Genomic DNA, 23,635 nt, shown 5'->3' with positions numbered 1-23,635 from the left:
GTTTCTCTACAATTGAGAGGAGACTGATGGGTCTAAAGTTAGCTGGAGTTGTATAGTCTCTTTCTCATGTATGGGCACCAATATTGCTTTGGTCCATGCCTCTAGCATAATGCCAGTTCTATCCACCCAAGTAAACAATTGAGCCAATACAGGGGCCCACCAATTGGGATCTGCTTTAAGTACTTCAGGGCTCAGAGCATCCGGGCCTGGGGCTTTCCTCAGTTTTATGTGTTGGATTAACTCAACCACTTCTTCCGAAGAAACAGGCGGCCACTTCGGAGTCTCAGCTGGCAGGGGGGGTAACAGCTCATTCCCGCCCAGTACAACCTCCTCTAATACTTCTGCAAAGTACTGGTGCCAATTGCTAGGTGAGATGTTTGACATATTTGGGCCTCTGGGATTAAGTGCTCCAGAGACTAATGACCAAAATGCCCTCAAATTGTTGGAGTTTATGGCCTGAAAGAGATTTTCCCATTGTTTATAGGTGTATTCCCTTCTCTTATCTCTGATAAGTTGATGCAATACATTCTTCAGGTTGAAATATTCTATCGGTAATAGGGCATTTCTGGAATTCCGATACTGGCGATAGATGTCACAGATGTGAGTTTTTAAGGTCTTGCAATCTTTATCAAACCAGGTATAGGTGGGAATTTTTAAAAATTCTGTCTGCCACTTGTATTGCTGTTTTGCTGAATCAACTATGCATGTAATTAAATTTTCATAAGGATTAACAGCTTCCCTGGGATCCCTTGAGCAAATTATTGTATTTCTGTACTCAGATATTTTTTCAGTTTTAAGTAATTGAGATATCTTTTGAATTACATCTGGTGACCAGTGAATTCTTGGGAAATTATATGTTTCCTTCTCCAACCCCAAAGTTAAAATGGAAAGAAACAAAGGGAGTTCTACATTAAACTTCATCATCAGAAGGAGATGGTCACTAACAATACAGTCACCTACGCTAAAGGATTCCACACAATCTCTGAATGCTGAAGGTAAATTCACCTACATCATCAGGGCAAATCTTTCTGCCTCCCCTGTTAATAACTCACCATCCTCTCCACGCAATGACCCGACCGTTGCCTTTATCTTCCTTTTGTTATGGACATAACCAAAAAACCCTTTTTTGTTGTTTTTAACTTCCCTGGCTAGCCGGAGCTCATTCTGCAATTTAGCCTTCCTGACTTTCTCCCTACATGTGCTGGCTACTTGTTTGAATTCCTCTTTTTGATTTCTCCCTTTTTCCATTTCTTGTACATGCCCTTCTTAAATCCTATCTCAACAAAAAGTTTTTTAGTCATCCACCCTGGTTTCTAAAGAACTTTTTTACTCCATGCTTTCTAAAGTTTCTAAAGAACTTTTTTACTCCATGCCCAGAAAAAAAACCTTCCAGAATCCCTGGCCAATCTGACCCCAAAGTGGCAATCGGCATTACATTGGGCTTGTAAGAAAGGGCAATGAGAGCCAAGCACTAACTCAATCAACACTTCCTGCCTTTCCTCTCATGATTTGTCAGATGGCCATCTAACCTCTGTTTAAAAACCTCCAAAGAAGGACAGCCTACTACTTCCCAAGCCTGTTCCACTGACAAACCACTCTAACTGTCAGAACGTTCTTCCTAATGTTTAGCCGAAAGCTCTTTTGATTTAATTTCAATCCATCAGTTCTGGTCCAACCTTCTGGGGCAACAGAAAACAACTTGGCACCATCCTCTGTATGACAGCCCTTCAAGTACTTGATGATGTACCTCTCAATATTCATATCACCTCTCAATATATTCATATCATCTGTCAATATATTCATATCACCTCTCAATATTCATATCACCTCTCAATATTCTCCTCTCCAGGCTAAACATACCCAGCTCCTTCAACCTTTCCTCATAGGACTTGGTCTCCAGACTCTTCGCCATCTTCATTTCCCTCCTCTGGACACGTTCCAGCTTGTCTACATCCTTCTTAAATTGTGGTACCCAAAATTGAACACAATAGTCTAGGGGAGGTCTAACCAGAGCAAAGCAATACCATCACTTCGCGTGATCTGGACACTATACTTCTGTTGATAGAGCCCAGGATCCCATTTGCCTTTTTAGCTACCGCATCACACTGCTAACTCATGTTCAGTGTTTGGTCTACTAAGACCCATAGATCCTTTTCACACATACTACTGCTAAGACAAGTCTCTCCCATCCTATAATGATGTATTTGATTTTTCCTACCTAAATGCAGAACTTTACATTTATCTCTTGAAATGCATTTTATCAGTTTTAGCCAAGTTCTCCAGCCTGTCAAGATCATCCTGCATCCTGTCTCTGTCTTCTACCATATTTGCTACCTATACCAATTTAGTTCCGTCCACACATTTAATAGGCATCCCCTTTATTCTTTCATACAAAACATTTATAAAGATGTTGAACAACAAAGGGCCCCAGACATATCCCTGAGGCACTCCACTAGTCACTCCTCTCCAAGTGGACGAGGAACCATTAACAAGCACTCTTTGGGTGCGATCTGTCAACCAATTACAGATCCACTTAACAGTAATAGGATCTAAACCACATTTTCCCAATTTGTCAACAAGAATATTATGTGGAACCCTTATCAAAAGCCTTACTGAAATCAAGATAAACTATGTCTACAGCATTCCCCTGATCCAGCAAGGTAGTAACTTTCTTGAAAAAAGAGATAAGATTTGTCTGACGTGACTTGTTCATGAGAACAAAAGCATCCAGTATGTGTAGGCATAACCACCACCAACACCACAAAACCAATTACAGAACAGGGCATTACACCATAAGGGTCTATACAGGTATGGCAAGGAGACCCCAATGAACTTTGAGCACTTTTTTTGTGAATTTGTAGGACTAAAGGACCCAGGGCAATCTTTAGACAGGACTACTTAGAAACAGTTATGTTGCCCACGAAGTTCAAACTTCAAGCTAATTTTCCAAAGAACATCAAAATAGCTTTAAGGCACTCACCAATCCAGTATAAAAATAATTGTTTCTTACCTGGACCAAATTCCATCCTATTAGGGATTCGGCAATAATGGATGTTACAGTTGTACATACTCCGCCAAAAACCATTAGGTGTGTAGGTCCATATTTTATTGCATCGTAGAAGGCTTTGAGCCCCTTTGCATTGTCACACTGTGTGGGAGGGAAAACACTTAATCAATAAATACATTGAATATTGGCCATAATTTTTTTTAAAAAATGCAGTCAACATTAAGTGTTAGCTTAACTAATGCTGGAGAAGCTGCTCAATATTCAACAACCAACAAACTTTAAATTGTTGCTAAAAAGAGTAGACAAAACACCTGAAAACATTTTGCTTTGAGAATTCAAATCATTTGTATGACATTTTTATTTATTTGTTAGATTTTTTCATTGCCGGTCACCCAACGTGTCTTGCAATGACTTACAACATTAAAACAGTATAAATGAGTTTAAAACAACATAAAAGCAGATAACAAATATAACATATTAACATTAAAATGTTAAACCATTAAAATATGTGGCTGGCACCATAACCACTAAGAAAACAACTCAAACATGTGATTTATGCTGCAAAGGCCAACTTAAACAATTTGGCCTTTGCATATGCCCTGCGGAAAGTAAAGAAATCAGCAGGGCAAGGGTGTCGTCAGAGAGTGTATTCCGTAGGGTAAGGGCCACGACTGAGAAGGCCCTTCCCCTTGTCACAGTCTCTGACATCTTACAGCACATGAACTATGATATTGAGTTGCACATATGCAGAAATAATTCACTATAAAACTACAACTACACATACAAACAACAAGACTAAATTGCAAACTATATAGCAGAAGTTTTAGTTACTTTTTAAGAAGGAAAGAAAGCCTGGAAATATTAAACCAGAGGCTTATGTTTCTGAAATATACTGGCAGATATTTCAGTGTCAGTGCTGGGATACAGTGCTGCACTTTTCATAATTTTTCCTGACCTTCTCCAGCCATTTCAATGGAGAAGAGCAGAGCCCTTTTCATATTTTTTTCAGCTATAGACTGTCTTCCTGCCCTTCCAAAGACATCATGAATAGAGATGTTCTCCACCCTCCACACTACAAGGCTATTCAATGCTAACTAATGATGACATAATGCAATATAAGCAATAATTGGGTTTAATGATTTAAACATGTAAACATGATACTATTGATTCATAAATGAATGTAATGGAGATGAGAATGCTGGAGATGAGAATAATGTTAAAATTGAGTATATAGAGTGATCACAAAGCTCAAAACTGATTGTTTATAGTTTAGTAAAATAAACTAAAAGAAAAGGAAGCCCATATTAGGTAATGGAGGAGGACTGAGCAGTACAATGGAGGAGGACTACTCAGCCCAAATTTTCTCAGAATCAGCAGTATTGAGGGGTTTGAAACAGTATAAATACAGGCACAGAAAGGCTAGATTTTCAGACCTCTCTCAGAGAGTCTCGAAGATGGTATCGGTATGTATGGCTCTAAAATATTTTATTCTAGATATTGTGAATTAGATACTTTGAACTAAATCAGACTTATTTGACTGTTATATTTTAAGAGTTGGATTTTAAAACTGAATAGTATGTGAGACTTGCTTGCTTTACTTTACTACATACATTGTAACTGAATACATTGTTACTGCATACATTATAACTGAGTGTAAAGCCTTTGTAACTTGCATTTACACATATTTACTAGAAGTACATCAATAAAAAGACTTGCTTTTTAAAAGTAGGTAAAGTCGTTGAGTCCTGATTAATAGGTGACTGGCTGAATAAGATAACATATCACTTCACAGGAAGTGGTCCATTCTAAGAGCCTAGTCACTCAAAGGCACGACCCTCTTCACCCTGGTGACAGCTAACCAAGCCATCCTGCGGCCAGGCAAGAGACCCCTAGAAGATGACAGAAGGGAGTATGGGGGGGGGGTCATAATGGGAGAAGCAGTCCCGTAAGTATGAGGGTCCCAGATTATTAAGGGCTTAAAACCTGAATTAGATTTGAAGGCTATTTGGTAGCCAGTGCAGCTGCCACAAAACTGGAGTAATATGATCTGGCCGTGATGTTCCAGTCAGCAACCTGGCAGCTGCATTCTGCACCACCTGCAGTCTCTGAAGCGTTTTCAAGGGCGGCCTATGTAGAGTGAATTACAGCAGTCCAATCTGGAGGTGACCGCTGCATGGATCCATGTGGCAAGATCGACCCAGACAAATAAGGAGCCTGGCATAGGTGACATAACACCAACTCTGCTACCATGGATACTTATTTGTCCAATGAAAGCACAGAATCCAACCACACCTTGAGGCTCTTTACAAAGTAAGGGCATGCATTCAGTAAAGCAGAACCTTTAAAAGGCCGAAAAATACCTTGCTGGTATTTTTCAGCTTTTTGGGGGGCTGAAAAGGGGCTTTTGAATTGCACTTGGTAATCCGGATCCCAAAAAAGCCAGAAAAAAATTGGCTTTTCTCAGGACCTTTTTGGAATTGCTGGCTACAGCAGTAGAAACCTAGTTTAAAAGAAAAACACCAGCTTCAAAACATCCCCACAGAACTCTGCAGCACTTTAAAGTTCAAATCCCCACTCCCTTCTGCCCCATTATAGTCTATGGGGAAACTTTCTGGGGCTCTGGGGGGGGGATGTTTTCTAAGGTAAAGGTAACAAATTTTTCAGCAAAGCTGCTGGTGACTCTCCTTACAAGAACCCCTAAGTTTGATAAAGATTGGGTCAAGGGGTCCAATTTTATGGGGCCCCATTTTTTCTACCTTTGAAACAAAGGAAGATGGATGGAGGCACCTTCTTTGAAGGCCCATAAAATTGGACCCCCTGACCCTATCTTTACCAAACATGGCGGTTATTTTAAGAAGAGACACCAGAAGCTATTCTGGAGATTGGTTCCTTTTCCTTAAAAACCAGCCCCCAGAGTCCCGGAAATATTCCCCATCGGCTATAACGGAGCTGAATTTTTTCAGATTCCAAAAAAACCACATACCAGTATGGAGAGTCAGGAATATTTGGGAATCCCAAAAAATATTTGGGTCCATTATACCCAAATCCAAATTTCCCCCAATTTTATTTCTGCACACCCCTATTACAGAGTCTACAGCTGTCAGCTGGACACCATCGAGTCTTGGGAGTGACCTTACAGCTACCATCTCAGTCTTTCCCAGCCACAAGGCCTCCGTCTTGTATGGGTTCAACCTCAGCCAGCTCCTCCTTCACCACTGGGCTGCCGCATCTAGGCCCTAGGGTAGTGCTTTGAGCCCTGACAATTTCCTCCAGCAGGAGGAAGAGTTGAGTGTCATAAGCATATTGATGGCACAGAAATCCAAACCTCCTGACATCGGATCCCACAATTCAGGTCTAATAGGGAAGACCTCTCCTCCTCGATAGCTAGCCTCTGGGAGCGTCCCTAGAGGACCAAGGAGAACCAACTAATGGTGGTGCCCCTCATCCCCAGGGAGGCAAGGCAGTCGATTAGGACCAAATGTTGATCTGTATCGAAGGCCAGTGATTGATCCAGAAGAATCAACAGTGCCAGCATGGCTTTATCCAGATGTAGTGTGATGTAGTGGTTAAGAGTGGTAGTTTGGAGTGGTTGACTAGAGAACCGGGTTTGATTCATGAGCTGTGGAGGCTAATCTGGTAAACAGGATTTGTTTCCCCACTCCTACACATGAAGCCAGCTGGGTGACCTTGGGCTAGTCACAGCTCTCTCAGCTCCACCTACCTCACAGGGTGTCTGTTGTGGAGAGGGGAAGGTGATTGTAAGCTGGTTTGATTCTGCCTTAAGTGGTAGAGAAAGTCAGCATATAAAAACCAACTCTTCTTCTTCTAAATGGAGATTGTCAATCAAAGCAACCAGTGCAGTCTTAGACCCAAAGCCAGGCCTGAAGCCCAATTGAAAAGGGTCAACTTCATCCTGGAGAGGAGTGACCAGTGGGGTGCCACAGGGGTCTGTCCTGGGACCGGTACTATTTAATATTTTCATAAATGACTTGGATGATGGAATAGAGGACATGATAATCAAATTTGTAGATGACACCAAGTTGGGAGGGGTAGTTAATACCCCAGAGGACAGGGTCAGAGTTCAGAATGACCTTGATAGACTGGAGAGCTGGGCCATAAGTAATAAAATGGATTTCAATAGGGAGAAGTGTAAGGTACTTCACCTAGGCAGAAACAACATAAGGCACAGGTACAGGATGGGAGAGAGTTGGCTTGACAACAGTACATGTGAAAGAGATCTGGGAGTCTTAGTGGATCACAAACTGAACATGAGTCAACAGTGTGATATGGCGGCTAAGAAGGCCAATGCAATTCTGGGCTGCATCAATAGGAGTATTGTGTCTAGATCAAGGGAAGTAATACTAACACTGTATTCTGCATTGGTCAGACCTCATTTGGAATACTGTGTCCAGTTTTGGGCTCCACAATTTAAGAAGGATGTTGACAAGTTGGAGCGTGTCCAGAGGAGAGCGACCAGAATGGTCAAAGGTCTGGAAGCTATGCCCTATGAGGAGAGACTTAAGGAGCTAGGTTTGTTTAGTCTGGAGAAGAAAAGGTTAAGGGGTGACATGATAGCCATGTTTAAATATTTGAAGGGATGCCATGTTAATGAGGGAACTAGCTTGTTCTCTATTGCTCCAGAGACTAGGACACGGAGTAATGGATTTAAACTAAGAGAAAAGCAATTCCGCCTAAACATTAGGAAGAACTTTCTGTCGGTGAGAGCTGTTCAACGGTGGAATGCGCTGCCTCGGAGGGTGGTGGGGTCCCCATCTTTGGAGGTCTTTAAGCAGAGGTTGGATGGCCATCTGTCGGGAGTGCTTTGATTGTGGGATCCTGCATGGCAGGGAGTTGGACTGGATGGCCCTTGTGGTCTTTTCCACCCTTGTGTGATTTTGTGAAGAGGAAATGTCGCATCCAGGAAGACATGGGCCTGCTCATCCACTCCTCACTCAATTACCTTCCTCAGGAAAGGTTGATTAGACACTGGACAGTAATAGGCCATTTTAAAGAACAATTATAATTTCAAATTGTACTGAGGATAATGGCTATCGCTTCCCTTTCCATGCATTAAAACAGAAGTCACTTGAAATCACACGCAAAGTCAAGAACTGTGACAAACTTAGTTGTTTGTCCAAACTGTGTAACTAGAATCCATCAACGTATTTGTCATTTTCACTCCTTTATTGTAATAACCTTCACTGTATGCCTTCAGACTGAAGTTATTCACTGAAGCATACTCCCTCTAGAGTATTGCTGTAATAGATCTGTTGTTGTGTTGTTGGATATACCAACGGTTGCCATGCAGAGTTTCCTTCTTGCTTGCTGCTTAGAAGGGATGGGGTGAAATGCAGAAAGATTGTGCACTATTGACAATTTCCCCTCAAATATTGCTATGCTCAATGGTAAGCTTAGCAGCGATGGTGCCCAGAAAATAAGAAAACCAACAAATAAAAGTTGTTTACAGTATTCCTTGCAGGTAATATCTGCATTAGGCCTAGCTTGTTGCAAAGAAATTAGCATACCATTAATGTCATGAACGAACGGTGGCCTTCATCCTCCTGAAGAGCTCTAGTTGGCTCTAGTATTTTGCAATATTTCCAGGACCCTATCATGGAAAAAATAGCTGGAGCAGCTGAGTGAGGTGGTGGGATGTGGAATGAGAGCGGTACCCCCAGGGGGCCTTTTTAAGCATTCCCTCTCTTTGCCTTGGGAGAAGCACCAGCCAGCCTTTGCCCTCACCCGGCCTCCTGTTCCCATTGCAGACCTTCCCCTTGATGGGCCCAAGGGCATCAGCTGTAGCACGGAGGGAGCCACACTTGAGTGGGCATTCGGCAGTTGGGCTTGGCCCTCTGTCGGGCCGCCTCGCCCGTTTGGGTTGCCACCAGCTGCCTTTCTGGGGCCGCTGGCTTCGCTGCCTGGGCTCCACTGGTCCTGAAGCTCCTCGGGGTCCTTCCCCCCGTTGACCCCATGTTTTCTGGGGTAAGTGGGCCTCCTGTCACAGTCAGGCTCTGCCGCCGGGCCAATCAGGCTGGCGGGTCCTCTGGGGTTACCCAGGGGGGAATCGGGGAGGAATCCTGCAAACATGGGCCCGCACTGCATGACACTCGGTCTGGAGTGTATTGTTTTTGCATGCGTCATATCCTGTTCTTGCATTGCTTTTGTTATGTTTTTGTATCGATCTACCTTTTTTCAACTATGATAAATGGGGGGGGGGAGAAAATACAGAAAATCTTTGGCTCCAAATATTTTTTACACTGTACATTTTGTACAACGCATGACACTAATCCCAAATCTGACACACAAGGTTAAGCATTGTTGTTCTGATCTTGAGAGGATTTCAGGCTAATTTATATGCACCTGACAACATGTCAAGCTGATAGATCGAGTGCAGCCGTGAACAAGAGAAGACCACACTTAATGAAGAAATCTAACTCACCCACATTCAATGACTATAAGCTCTACATGATCAGTGCATGAGATTTTTCAAGCATTACTTTTTTTAGGTGAACAACTAATATATAAGTGGGGATATAACAAAGACATTTTGAAAACATGTACAATCCTTTAGGTATCAGGCACAATGTAGGTCAGGACTGCTTGCTATTCCCTGTCATTTAACTGTAAACTAAGATTTGCTGCTGTGATTGTGTGAAAAGAAAGTCTCAGTTTAAAGAAAGGGTTATGCACCCCAAGTCAAGAAGACTGCTTAGTTACACAAAGAAGATGCTGAGCTGTAAAGAGGTTACCCGCACCACAGGGGAAAGGTCAGAGTGAGGAAAACCGCAGACAACTCTCTGAACACAGGATTGTGTTGAAAGTGTATGACAAACTTTGCATGTGGTCAGCTGAACGTTTCCTGTCATTTTAGCTGTTATCTGGCACAGAGTTTTGTTAGCCAAGCCCAAATAGAGATAGACATAAGGGGGGTACACTATTGGTGGGTGGGGGGTATTAAAAATATCATAAAAGGGATTCTTTTTGTATTCAATTTAGTTAACATATTCTGGTCTTTTGTATTCTGTTGTATTTTTCTATTCTGTATTTTAAATCGATTTTCTTTGTTTTTTCAAATAATCAATAAAAAATGAAAAAATAAATAAAAAGAGATGTGGATTGTGGAATGATCCAACACTTAGTCATCCATTGTTTAATTTGCTCCGTTCCATTGAAGTTTCCTTTGTGGCCCCAGCGCTGAAGGGGTGAGGAGAAGGTGAGGCACCCCTCCCCCCCACACACACACCATACCCATGGACATGCAATAACCATATAAAACATTTCTGGATAGAAAATGGCCCAACTTTTATTGGTACAGCAGCTGTCAGAGCCTTGGCACAGCCTGGAGCGTCAGATCTCCGCATCGACTGATCCGCCTGCCAGATGATGTATACCACCCCGCCCCAGACCACCTGCTGGGGAGAGAATCTACTGTAGGATGGCAGGGGTAGGATTCCACACAGGCTGAAGCCACTGTGTGGTCGCTCCCACCACTTGAAAGTGAGGGCACCTTGACAGCCCCTGAGCTGGGCATGTCCCCTGTAAGCCCTCACCTCAAAGTCCCTTAAGGGGATCCCCAAAGTTGGGGGAAACGGACACACGGGCTGCTTTTTCCCGGACAATGAACCCAGCCCTGCCAATACCACCCAACACAGTTGTGGCAAAAAGGAAATAAAATGACAACATTATAATGAATTGCGGACCCAACACAACACTCCCAAAACGCCATAAACAGAGGAAAGGGTAGGAAAAACCACGAGGCTGACTGGGCCACGGCAGCGTGGCAGGGTCTAATATTGCAGCGTGGCAGGGTCTAATATAATGGGAGGGAAAACACCCCCTTGGGAGAAGTCCACCAGCCAGGCCTTGTCCCCCAGCCAAGCCTGGCCGAGATTGATTGGCAGGTGGGGGGCAGGAAGCTCCAAAAGGCTGTGGAGGCTGGGAAAGACTGCATGTGTGGAGGCCCCCCCTCCAGCCATTAGCCAGCCACACTGCCGGCCCTCAGCTGGGCTGAAGATGTGTCACCTCCCTCCCCACCCCACCCCACACAGGCCTGCAATCGGCCCAGGTAAGTCTGGGGGCCCAAGAATCATAGAGCTAGAAGGGACCTCCAGGCTCATCTGGTCCAGCCCCCTGCACAATGCAGGAAATTCAGCCCTACCTCCCCCCACAACCCCCAGTGACTTCTACTCCATGTCCTGAGCTTTTATTTTCATTATCACCACATGCTTGGACGAATGTAAGACAATGAATGGAAAAGGCAGAAACCATAGCCAACTGACACAAAAAAACAGTTAAATTGAGTTTGTTTGTTTTAAATGGGAGCTATAATGCAATTAACGAAAACAAGCACAATATACTGCCCCCTAGCTGACAGATGGCAGACTACATTTTAATCAACTAATAAACAAATTCCTTTCCTTGCTTGTAGATCATACAACTCATTGGACACAACGCTGGAAGGTAAGTTCACTTCTTAGTGAAAAATTGCGTACAGCATTACCTTTGTGTATATTTTATATCTTTGAAAGAAAAGGGGCTAGATACATAGCAGAGATGGCGTTGCATCATTTAAATGAAAAGTCCAGGAAACAAAGTCCATACACACCTCACTGGGCAATTTATCATTAAGTTACAAAGCTCTTGAATCTACCAATTGATACTTGCCCAAATACCAAATACTCCAACTCTATGATTCTATGTTCTTCTATATGCAAAATTTAGCCACAAACATAATGCATTCATCTGTCTTACACCATAATAGCCATTGGAGGGTGGGGGGAGAGAAGCTACTAGGCCAGGGGATGAAAACAGATGAGAAAGAGCAGAGCAAAGGGAACCTGGCAGGTCTTGTTTCAATCTTGCCTACACTAATTTCACACTGTACAATGTGTGTGGTTTTACAGAGCTTTACAGTATATCAAAGAATTTCCTTATCGAATGTTCTCACACTCCTATCCCCCTTTTTTATACCTTTGATTGTCTCTGACACAGACATAATTTTTCCTGTTTATCCAAAACTGAATTTTGATCTGGGCGCTGGCACACACACACACCCATCCCAAGCAAAGTATCAGTCTCTGCTGCTCTTGGGTCTGAGTCCAGGACTGCCTCTGGCCTTCCAAAGCCAGGGCTGCTTCTGGTTGGGCCGGTGGCCCAGGACAGGGTAGGAGGAGGGGGTTCCTCTTCACCCAAGTTCCCCCCTCTGCTCTGCCATTTCCCTATTCCCTGTTGCCCTGGAGCAGGCCTGGCTCTTCCTCTCTGGCTGCTCCTGGGCATGCCCTTTATATGCGTCCCCAAGGGAGGGCCAACCCTGGGCTCAGCCAATCCTCCCTCTCCAATCCAGCCCTGGGGAATGACAAGCCCCTGGGCCAATGGATACTTGACTTAGCATGATGAGCTCACTGGCCCTTCCCCCTGGACCTCTTTAAATAGCTGGCTGCTCCACCCAACATCCTCTAAAAAGGTCAGTGTGTTAGCCAAAATGCTCGGTTATGAATAATATGGGGAAATTAGCGTTCAATAACCAGCAGTGGGCATAACCTAGGGATCGTTAACCAACGTTTACGGGAGTCCAATCCAAGATTCAATAGAAAAGACGAAGGCAAATGGGTTCAGTTTAAAGGTTTTTACTTAATTAATCAGATATGTTCACAAGCACACAAACAACATATACACAATGTTCATACAGATTCTAAGAGCAAAAAGGGAGGAGAAGAGTGACGGTAGCCAATGTGGCAGGTCCCAGATGACGGGTGATACGGTACCTGTCCTGAAGAGGAGTTGTCCTGAGTTTCGTGGACTAAAACACTGGGGTAAATGGGGCAGAGTGGAGGGGTTCCCAGGGAGAGAAAGAGTGGGGATGGGCTGCGCAAAGCCCAACTCACAGAGTAACGGCAAAGAAGCCAAGGGAAGACCTAAGGTAACGTATAGATCTTGGGGACCCGTTATACTATTTTCCGAGGGGGAGAGTGATGGGATTACCCTCGCGGTTCCCAAGCTAAGACAAAAGGTGACAAAAGGATTAACGATCGGCTGCCGGGGTGAGGAAGTATGATAATTTGGTAGACTATACTGTCTCTATTGATTTGTGCAACCCTGGGGGAATCAGGAGTCTCTCGCTGATGGGCTTTGCTGCTCATACACGGGTTGCACATCGCGATGTCCAGGAAGCCATTCCTTTGCATAGCCGGAGGAATGGTGTTTATTTGTTTGTCTTAAAGTCTCTCAATGCTTAGTTAATTGAGTTGATCAGCTCGGGGGGGGGGGAAGTGCTGCCGGTGGTTGCGTGCTATCAGCTCCCTGCAAAATGGCTTCCACTGGAACATAAGAAAGGCCCTGCTGGATATTGACCTCACAAGCAACTGAATATTCTTACACCAGGGATTTTCTTATGCCAGTGAGACTTTTCTTTAACGGATTCCACTAACAGTGCAGTCTTAAAAACACCTTCATGGGAATAAGCCCCATTTAATTGACCTTAGTAGGATACTGAGTAAACCTGCTTAGGCCTGTAAATTAAAAAAAAGTTTCTAACCCCCTTATTAATGTATCATTGCTATAATTTTACATTCTCATCATCTCTGTCTTATTTGCCCACAGGATTTTGCCTTGTAAAATCAGTCTCCTGAATGTACTATCAAACCCTGAGAGGCTCCTTCATATTTCAGAATAAGAATTGTTTGGAACAAGAACATGATAACCAACAACTGAATATCACATATTCTCAACCCAATCAGGCCAGTTCCTGCACTATACAAATATCCACTTTTAAAATTTAGATCCACAATAGCCTGCTTTCTTCCTGATTAATTCCCAGTTCAGCATTTTCCTGTTTTCAATCAGTTAAGAATCAATTCCTCTTAAACCCGTGTGCTGTATTTTCTACTCTGTGGAAAACCAGGGTCTTATACCTGTAGCACCTTCTATTTTGCTGAATTCCTGGCCAGATGTGTCTCCTAAGGACATTAAACCGCTCATTGATCGCCTACGCTCAGGCAAAGCCCCAGGTCCTGATCTAATTCCCTATGAACTTTTTAAAGTCAACAGCGAATGGTGGGCCAACATTCTTGCTCCTGTATTCACACAAATTAATGCATCAGGAGCTATTCCAAAATCTTGGAGACATACCATTATCGTCCCAATCTTTAAAAAGGTCAGCGCTCTGACCCAAGCTGTTATCGTCCAATCAGCCTTTTGTCTTGCTTAGGCAAATTGTATTCCTCCTACTTATTAAAGAGGCTGTTGGACTGGGTTGAGAGTAATGACATCCTTGGCTGGGAACAGATTGGCTTCAGAAGGGGTTGGTCTGTCATGGACCACTGTTTAGTGCTCTCCCATCTAGCCGAGAAATATTCCTCCGCCCGAAATGGCACCCTTTATGCGGGTTTTATGGATCTTAAGGGAGCTTTTGATACCATCCCGAGGGAGAGGCTATGGTTGAAACTATCACATTCTACTATGGATAGGAGGTTACTATGGCTTATCCAGCAATTTCATACTGACCTCACAGCTCAGGTTCGCTGTGGCAACCAAGGAGAACTAACCGAGCCTTTTGAACTGGCCAAGGGAGTTAGACAAGGTTGCCTCCTTGCTCCTCTCTTGTTTAATCTATACCTGAATGATATGGCAACCAATTTCTCAGAGTTTTGCCACCCCCCAAAGCTTGCAAGTCATTCCACCCCGATTCTACTCTATGCTGACGATGCAGTTCTCCTGTCCCGCACAAGAATTGGTTTGAAAATATCTTTGCAAACTTTTTCTGAGTAAACCATCATAAATCTAAGATCATGATCTTCACTAAGAGGAGAAAAATGCCTCTTTTTCGCTGGGTATTAGATGGCTTTGAGGTTGACCAAGTCAAGGAGTTTGTTTACCTTGGCATTCTGTTTTCCCATAACCTAAATTGGAATGCCCATCAAAAAGCAGTGTCCAACAAAATTAAACCTGGGGTTGGTGCTATTGTCAATTTTTTTCACACCAAAGGTGGCAAATATATTCCAGGGGCTATTCAGGTTTTTAACCTGAAAATTACCCCAATTATCCTCTTTGGTGTTGCCATCTGGATTACAGTCATCAATGAATCTATAGATCGTCCACTGCTTCAGTTCTTACGAAAACTCCTAAATGCCCCTCGATGTGTTGCTGGCGTTACTCTTCGTTCCGAGTTTGGCCAAATGTCACTTGAAGCTAGGGCGTGGTTGGCCGCCTTTAAACTCCACCTTAAACTGTGCTTTAGCGCTGAGGGGTTCCTAGCTTCTCTGAAGCATGACCCTTTCAAATCCTCATGGCAAAAAATCTTAGATGAGAAACTGGCGTTGCTGGGCTTCTCGCAGGATATGATATCAGATCTTGGGAAAATTGAAGCTTTTGCCAAAATTAAAAAGCGCATTAAAGAGCTCGATTATAACAGCACTACTTTTCGTGCTCGTCGCGTCTGTTCATCCCAGTTCTTCGGAATACCCCCTCCACGTGGTCTGCCTGCCTATACATATTATCTGACAACTCCTCGTCTCTGTAGAGCTTTTTGCTTGGCTAGATTGAATGCTAATCCTTCTATGGTAATGCAGGGCAGAATTCTGAATATACCATACTCAGACAGGATCTGCCCTTGCTCTTCTGGCTCTATTGACACATTAGCCCATGCCCTTTTGGAATGCCGCTTTTACGAGGAACTTCGATCGCACTATATTTCCCCCCTTTTAATATACAAATCCAATGCTTCTGTGACTGACATAATGCCTTTTTTACTAAGCGACAGGGACCCCAAGGCTACATTGTCAGTGGCAAGATTTGTTTCAGTCTTATATCCCTCCAACACTAGATATATGCTGCTCAAGATCAATTGATCAAGGAGCTTCTAAGGGATAAAAGGAAAGGTATTTTCAGCCAATAACAATGATGAGACCTCTGGTTATCATCAAATAAAAATCAAGGGCTATCTGAAGAAACATATTTGGCTGCTGTGTAGGGCTGTTGATTCGGTAAAAACTGAACCAGAAAAATACCGAATAAATGCAAATTCGGTAAATTTCTGGTTCAGGTATACCAAATCAGCAAAATCCAGGAGGTTGGCAAAGCCGAATTTGCCGTTCCAGAATATTCAGCTTTCCATGGCTCCTGCGGGGGCGTTTTTTGAGGGAGAGGTCCCAAATTTTCAGGGTAGCTTACAGGGACTCTCCTTGCAAGATCCCCCAAGATTGGTAAACATTGGGTCAGGGGGTCCGGAGTTATGGGGTCTGGAAGAGGTCGCCCCCATCCTCCTCCATTCAAATGCTTTGGCAGACTCTTTAATATGATCTTTCCACTGTATCTGAATGGAGAAGCTGGGCTTTAAACGGTGGGTGGGAAAGTTCACCCGGTGCCTTCATAGAGATACACTGTGATACACACCTCTATGGAGGTGTGGGGTGAACGTACCCACCTTATAAAGCCCAGATTCTCCATTCAGATACATTGCAAACATCATACTAAAAAGTCTGAACACAGCCACTTTGCCAATGCATTTGAATGGAGGAGGATGGGGGCAACCCCTTCCAGACCCCATACCTCCAGACCCCCTGACCCAATCTTTACCAAACCTGGGGGTTCTTGCAGGGAGAGACCCTTCTGGCTACCCTGAAAATCTGGGGCCTCTACCTATAAAAATGCCCCCTCAGGAGCTGTTGCCACCATTGAGAAGCATAAGGAATTTTTTTTGCACAGCTCCTTGGGGGGCATATTTGCAGGTAGAGATCCCAAACTTTCAGGGTGTCTTGCAGGGACTCTCCTTGCAAGAACCCCCAGATTTGGTGAATATTGGGTCAGGGGGTCCAAAGTTATGGGGTCTGAAGGAGGTGCCCTTTCAGACCCCATAACTTCGGACTCCCTGACCCAATCTTCACCAAACCTGGGGGTTCTTGCAAGGAGAGTCCCTGCAAGCCACCCTGAAGGATTGGGACCTCTATCTGCAAAAATGCCTCCCCGGGAGCTGTGCAAAAAAACTCTCATTGGATAAAATAGGTGGGGGGAGTTCCCACGCCTATAGTGTGAACAGCAAACAAGGAAGTCTTTTAACAACATTTTCTCACCATTAAAAAGAATAAGGAAATATTTGAACAGCTCCTGGGGGGGCATTTTTTGAGTTAGAGGTCCCAAACTTCCAGGGTGTCTTGAAGGGACTGTCCTTGCAAGAACCCCCAGGTTTGGTGAAGATTGGATTAGGGGGTCTGGAGTTATGGGGTCTGAAGGGGGGGCCTTCTCCCATACTAATAAATATGAGCTGGCTTCTATTCTTTCTAATGGGTGGATGGGGGCAACCCCTTTCAGACCCCATAACTCCAGACCCCCTGACCCAATCTTTACCAGACTAAGGGGTTCTTGCTAGGAGAGTCCGTGTAAGCTACCCTGAAAATTTGGGACCTCTACCTCAAACAATGCCCCCGCAGGAGCCACGGAAAGCCGCGAATGTGTTTAAATGGCTTTAAATAGCCAATTTTTTCGGGAATCCCGAATTTAAACCCAAATTCCTACCTATAGGGGAATTCGGGATTTCCCGAATTAAAAAAGGCCATTTAAACCCGAATCCGAATTATACAAAATTTTTAAAAATTCAACAGCCCTACCGCTGTGTACAGAGTCTGCATAGAACTATCATTGAGCAAAATCATTGTCTTCTTATTCCAGCGAAAATAAATGCTTTCAATAAAGGCTACCTTAAAAATAAGAAAGCTGGTCAAGAAATTGGTTGGGGGAGGAGTTCTCAGCCACAATTGATTATTCAAAGCTTTCATGATATGTGAACTGTAAAAGAGGAAGAGGACCCCAATCACTATTCTGAGTTATTTTGAAGAACAGAGAGTCATCAGTCCACCAAAGCACCAGATGCCCCCTACAAAGCAATTCTGGTCTTGGAATCATAGAGCTGGAAGGGACCACCACGGTCATCTAGTCCAACCCCCTGCACAATGCGGGAAACTCACAACTACCGCCCGCTCTAAATCCACAGTGACCCCTGCTCCATGCCCAGAAGATAGCAAAAAACCCTCCAGGATCCTTGGCCAATTAGGTCTGGAGGAAAATTGCTTCTTGACCCCCAAAGTGGTGATCGCCATTACTCTGGGCATTTAAGAAAGGGCCATGAGAACAAACACAGATGCAACCCTTCCTGTGCTCCCTTTCATGATCTGCATAAGTTCACAGAATCAGCATTGCTGTCAGATGGCTATCTAACCTCTACTTAAAAACCTCAAAGGAAGGAGATCCCACCACCTCCTGAGGAAGCCTGTTCCACTGAGGAACTGCTCCAGCTGTTAGGAAGTTCTCCCAAATGTTTAGCCAAAAACTCTTTCGATTTAATTTCAACTTGTTGGTTCTGGTCTGACTTTCTGAGGCAATAAAAAACAACTCCGTACCATCCTCTATATGACAGCCCTTCAAGTACTTGAAGATGTTTATCATATTACCTCTCAGATCTGGACATTATACTTCTGTTGATACAGCCCAAAATAGCATCTGCTTTTTTAGCTATTGCATCACACTGTTGACTCATGTTGAGTGTATGGTCTACTTTTCACACATACCACTGCCAAGACAAGTCTCTCCTCATCCTACCCCTCCAATTTAGTATCGTCTGCAAATTTAATAAACGTCCTTTCTGTTCCTTCATCCAAATCACTTATAAAGATGTTGAACAACACAGGGCCCAGGACAGATCCCTGAGGCACTCCGCTTGACATTCCTCTACAAGAGGATGAGGAACCATTGGCAAGCACTCTTTGGGTGCGATCTGTCAACCAGTTAAAGATCCACCTAACAGTAAAAGAATCCAAACCACATTTTACCAACTTGTCAACAAGAATATCTTGTGCAACCTTATCATAACCTTACTGAAACCAAAACAAACTATGCCCACAGAATTCCCTTGATCCAACAAGGCAGTAAATTTCTCAAAAAAAGGACATAAGGTTAGTCTGACATGACTTGTTCTTAAGAACCCGTGCTGGCTCTTAGTACTCACAGCCATCCTTTCTAAGTGCTCAAGGACTGACTGTTTGATGATTTGATGTAATATTTTTCCAGGTATAGACATCAAGCTGACAGATTGGTAGTTACCCAGATCCTCCTTTTTCTCCTTCTTAAAGATGGGGACAACATTAGCCTGCCTCCAATCTTCTGGCACCTCACCTGTTCTCCAAGAATTCTCAAAAATAATGAACATAATCTCTGAAACTACATCTGCAAGTTCCTTTAGTACCCTTGGATGCAATTCATCTGGCCCTGAGGACTTCGTTTCATTTAAAGAAACTAGGTGTTAATGTACTATCCCTATGCCGATTGGAGCCTGCAACTCCCTTCCCTCATCATGGGCTCTGTTTTTGCCAGGTTCAGCACTGTTTTCCTCGCAAGAGAAGACTGAGGAAAAGTAGGAACTGAGCAGTTCTGCCTTCTCTTCATCACCTGTTATAATTTCACTTTCCTGATAATTGGTTTATATTAATCCTTGGTTATAAGGCTCTCCTTTTTTTTCCCTACATGAGTCTTTTTTATTTCTCAAATCTTTAGAAAGCTGTTTATGGAGCCACCCTGGTTTCTTTAGGCTCCTCCCATTTTTCCTTCTCATTTGAATAGTTTGTGATTGTGCCTTCAACATCTCGCTTTTAAGAGATCCTTCTTGAACTCCCTTCCCCTTAAGTATTTCTGACCATGGGATTCTACCCGGCATAACTTTGTTTGTTAAAATTTGCTTCCTCAAGTGAAACCTATATGTCTGACGACGTACAGCTATTCCCTTACCCAAGATTGCAAATTCAAAAATTACATGGTCACTACTACCCAGGGTGCCCACTACTTTACCCTCATTCTTCCCTGTTGGTGAGAATCAAATCTAAGATAGCAGACCCCCCTTGTTTCCCTCTCTACTTTCTGGAAAATGAAGTTGCAGACAACTTGAAGTTGCAGACAATATCACGATTATTTCTTACTCCTTCTATTTTTACCCAGAGACTCTCAAATCACCCTGCATGCTCAGATTCATGTATTACCTCACAAGTATACAAATCTTTGACATATAATGCTACTCCTCCCAACTTCCTTATTTGTCTATCCTTTTTAAACAAGTTGTACCCCTCAATCCTAATATTCCAACTATGAGTGTCATCCTATCAAGTTTCAGTTATGCCTATAAGGTCATAGTCCCCATCATGTATTAAGACTTCAGTTTCCTCCTGCTTGTTTCCCATACTCTGTGCATTAATGAAGAGACATTGGAATCCATGGTTTATGTGCCCTGAGGATCTCACCTCTGTACTTACCTGCGAGTTAATGTTTCCTCACACATGTGCCAATTCTTACTAGGCTTTGAATCTTTGTCTCACTCCAACGCAGGACTTTGTCTCACTCCTTATCAGGTTTGCAAGGCTCTTACCAAACACACTTTTCCTACCCTCATTAGGTGCAAACCATCTCCTAATAGAAGAGCTTCATCTCAAAAGTGTAAGTCATGGTCCAAAAAACCAAACCTTTCCTGATGACACCGTCTACATTTATTTGCAGTATTCTTCTCACTCTTCCTAAGCCATGGCCTTCAACAGGAAGAACTGACCCAAATACAACCTGTGTTCCCAGGTCCTTCACCATTTTACCCAGAGCCTCTAAGTCTCTTTTATTATGTTCTGGGCTGTGCCAGCAGTATCATTTGTTCCCACATGGATGAGAAAGAAAGGATAATAATCTGTGGGCTTGATGAGTCTTTCTGTCACATCCTGGATGTGTGCCTCTGACAGACAGCATACCTCTTGAAACAACAATTCTGGTCGGCACACTTTAGCCTCTACTCCTCTCAGTAGGGAATTCCTAGTTACCCTATATTGGGGAGTGGAAGCTCAAGTCCTCTCATCCACAGAGGTCTGAGCAATTTCCTTCGAGCTTCATGGAGGCTGAGGGAGGCCCCATGGTTCAGAAACCATACCTATGGGGAGAATCCTGGAACTGATTGCTTAGCAACAGAGACTCAGAATGTCTCCTGATTTTCCTGTTCCTGGGTGCTCCTCCATTTCCGGAGATACCTTTCACTACTCCTGTTGCCCTCAAGAGTGCTTCATGCGTTCTGTCCATTCATTTTTCACCTTCCCTTATAAAACGAAGTGTGGACAAGCATGCCTAAAGTCCAGTAGGGCTACCAACTTATACCTGCTGCAAGTGTAATTGCTGTTACCCTCAGGTAAGAATATGAACAATCAGTGCCCCAGATTTTGCAGGTTACTGCCTCAGCTCCCTCACCAGCCATGTTGCTTCGATCCATTGTGGAAGTGGTTCAGTTTTTCTTGCACTCCCCTGACAGCTCCCCTACCAAACTGCCTCACAAGACTCCCTCTCTGTAGAAGCAAAAAACTTAACACATATAGGATGTATGAACTTCTTAGCTTCTTAAGCCTGACCCCCAGGCCAAGAGCCATAGGCCAACAGCCTTTTAGCTCTCACCTTTCGGCTCACAACTCTGATGAGGAGCTCTAGCATTTAAGGCTCCACAGCCATGGCAGAGGTTGGGGCCAGCAATCCCCTCCAGGAGAACAGACCCTCCCCAATCAGCACAATCAGCTACAAACCACTCCTGAAGCTCGCCCCCCCCTCCTCCTCCAAGCTCTGCTGACTCAGGTCTGCCTCTCAGGTCTGTCTTCAGCAATTCTGTTTTAAATACTTTTATTAGACTTCCTTTTTTAAAATTTACAGTGTAAATCTAAACAGAGTTACACCCTTCTGAACCCATTTGCTTCCATGGGTTTAGAAAGGTTGCATTCCCTTGTAGCAGGAGCACTTACTAATTTCTGCTTAGATGATACTAATGTTTTTTGCCTTTGATAAAATTAGTCTAATAGGAATTCATAAATAGCAGTAGCAAGTGGTTTCAATGAATCATAGAATCACAGAGCTGAAAGGGGCCATACAGGCCATCTAGTCCAACCTCCTGCTTAATGCAGAATCAGCATAGAGCATCGCTGACAAGTGTTTGTCCAGCCTCTGCTTAAAGACTGCCAGTGACTGCTCACCCACCTCCCTAGGCAGCCGATTCCACTGTTGAATAACTCTTACTGTAAAATTGCTAATGTCCAGCCTTTACCTTTCAGCCTTCAATTTAAACCCATTATTGTGAGTCCTATCCTCTGCTGCCAACAGGAACAGCTCCCTGCTTTCTAAATGACAGCCTTTCAAATACTTTGAGAGAGCAATCATGTCCCCCCTTAACTTCTACTTTTCTAGACTAAACATTCCCAAATCCATCAACCTTTCCTCGTAGGGCTTGGTCTCCAAGCCCCTGATCATCCCTATCACTTTCCTCTTCACCTGCTACATTCTGTCTACATCCTTTTTGAAGTGAGGCCTCCAGAACTGCACACAGGACTCCAGGTGCTGCCTGACCAATGCAGTATACAGTGGGACTATGACATCTTGCAATTTGGCTGTTATGCCCCTGATGATACATCCCAATACCACGTTAGCCTTTTTTGTCGCTGCATCACACTGATTGCTCATATGCAGCTTATAGTCCATCCCCCATCCAGTATTCATTCTTCTCATTTTTGTTACCCAGATGTAGAATTCAGCACTTATCCTTGTTGAATTGAATCTTTTTCACATCCACCCACTTTTCCAGATCTCGCTGAATTCTATCTTTATCTTTTGGGTGTTCGCTGCTTCTCCCAATTTGGTGTCATCTGCAAATTTAATTAGCAGTCCCTCCACCCCCTCATCCAGATAATTTATAAAAATATTGAAAAGTGCCGAGCCCAGAACCAAGCTCCATAGCACCCCACTGGACACACCTCCTTCCAATCAGATGAAATGCCATTGACAACTACTCTTTGGGTATTGCTCTCCAGTCGGTTCCCGCTCCACCTAACTATTCTAGAGTCTAGTCTGCAGTGTTACAGCTTGCCTACCAGAATATCATGTGGGACCCTGACAAAAGCTTTACTGAAATCAAAGTAAACAAAGATGATGGCATTGTCGAAGGCTTTCACGGTCAGAGTTCATTGGTTCTTGTAGGTTATCCGGGCTGTGTAACCGTGTTACATGGTTACACAGCCCGGATAACCTACAAGAACCAAAGATGATGGCGTTCCCACAATCCAATAAGCTTGTCACTCGATGAAAGAAGGAAACGACATTGCCCCAGCAGCTGTGGCAGGCATCTTCAGAGGAGTAACACTGAAGGACAGTGTCTCTCAGTGTCAAGTGTGTAGGAAGAGTAATATATAGTCAGAAAGGGGTTGCGTTGAGCTGAATCATTGTCCTGCAAAAAGTATCAAAGGTAATGTGCTAATCATTGTCCTGTAAGTATCAAGATAATGTGCTAATGAGGGTGTGGTATGTTAATATGGAACCATTGTAACCTGAAGTGATCTGTTAATGTGTGAAATCCAAAGCTAATCTGCATTGCTATTGTTGACTGTAGTCTTTGTTAGTCTGGAGGTTTTCAGGACAGGAAGCCAAGCCTTATTCATTCTTAAACTCTCTTCTTTTCTGTTAAAGTTGTGCTGATGTTTATGAATTTCAATGGCTTCTCTGTGCAATCTGACAAAATAGTTGGTAGAATTGTCCAGTCTTTCAGTGTCTTGGAATAAGACCCTGTGTCCTGTTTGTGTCAGTCCATGT

The 23,635-nt window shown here is 43.6% G+C and overlaps 1 protein-coding gene across 1 annotated transcript in view; it reads right to left on the bottom strand.

The window, feature by feature from the left end:
- The window catches only part of GABBR2 (gamma-aminobutyric acid type B receptor subunit 2), a 725,909-nt gene that overhangs the window by 647,476 nt on the left and 54,798 nt on the right, over nucleotides 1-23,635 (bottom strand). Inside the window, exon 2 of the mRNA XM_056862472.1 lies at nucleotides 3,011-3,148. Within this exon, the coding sequence (XP_056718450.1) occupies nucleotides 3,011-3,148 (138 nt within the window). The remainder of the gene's footprint in view (nucleotides 1-3,010; nucleotides 3,149-23,635) is intronic.

This window comes from Euleptes europaea, chromosome 17 (genome assembly GCF_029931775.1).
Source record: "Euleptes europaea isolate rEulEur1 chromosome 17, rEulEur1.hap1, whole genome shotgun sequence".
Lineage (NCBI taxonomy): Eukaryota > Metazoa > Chordata > Lepidosauria > Squamata > Sphaerodactylidae > Euleptes > Euleptes europaea.
Note: the sequence above shows the minus strand (reverse complement) of the source record. Positions and strands in the feature narration are given on the sequence as shown.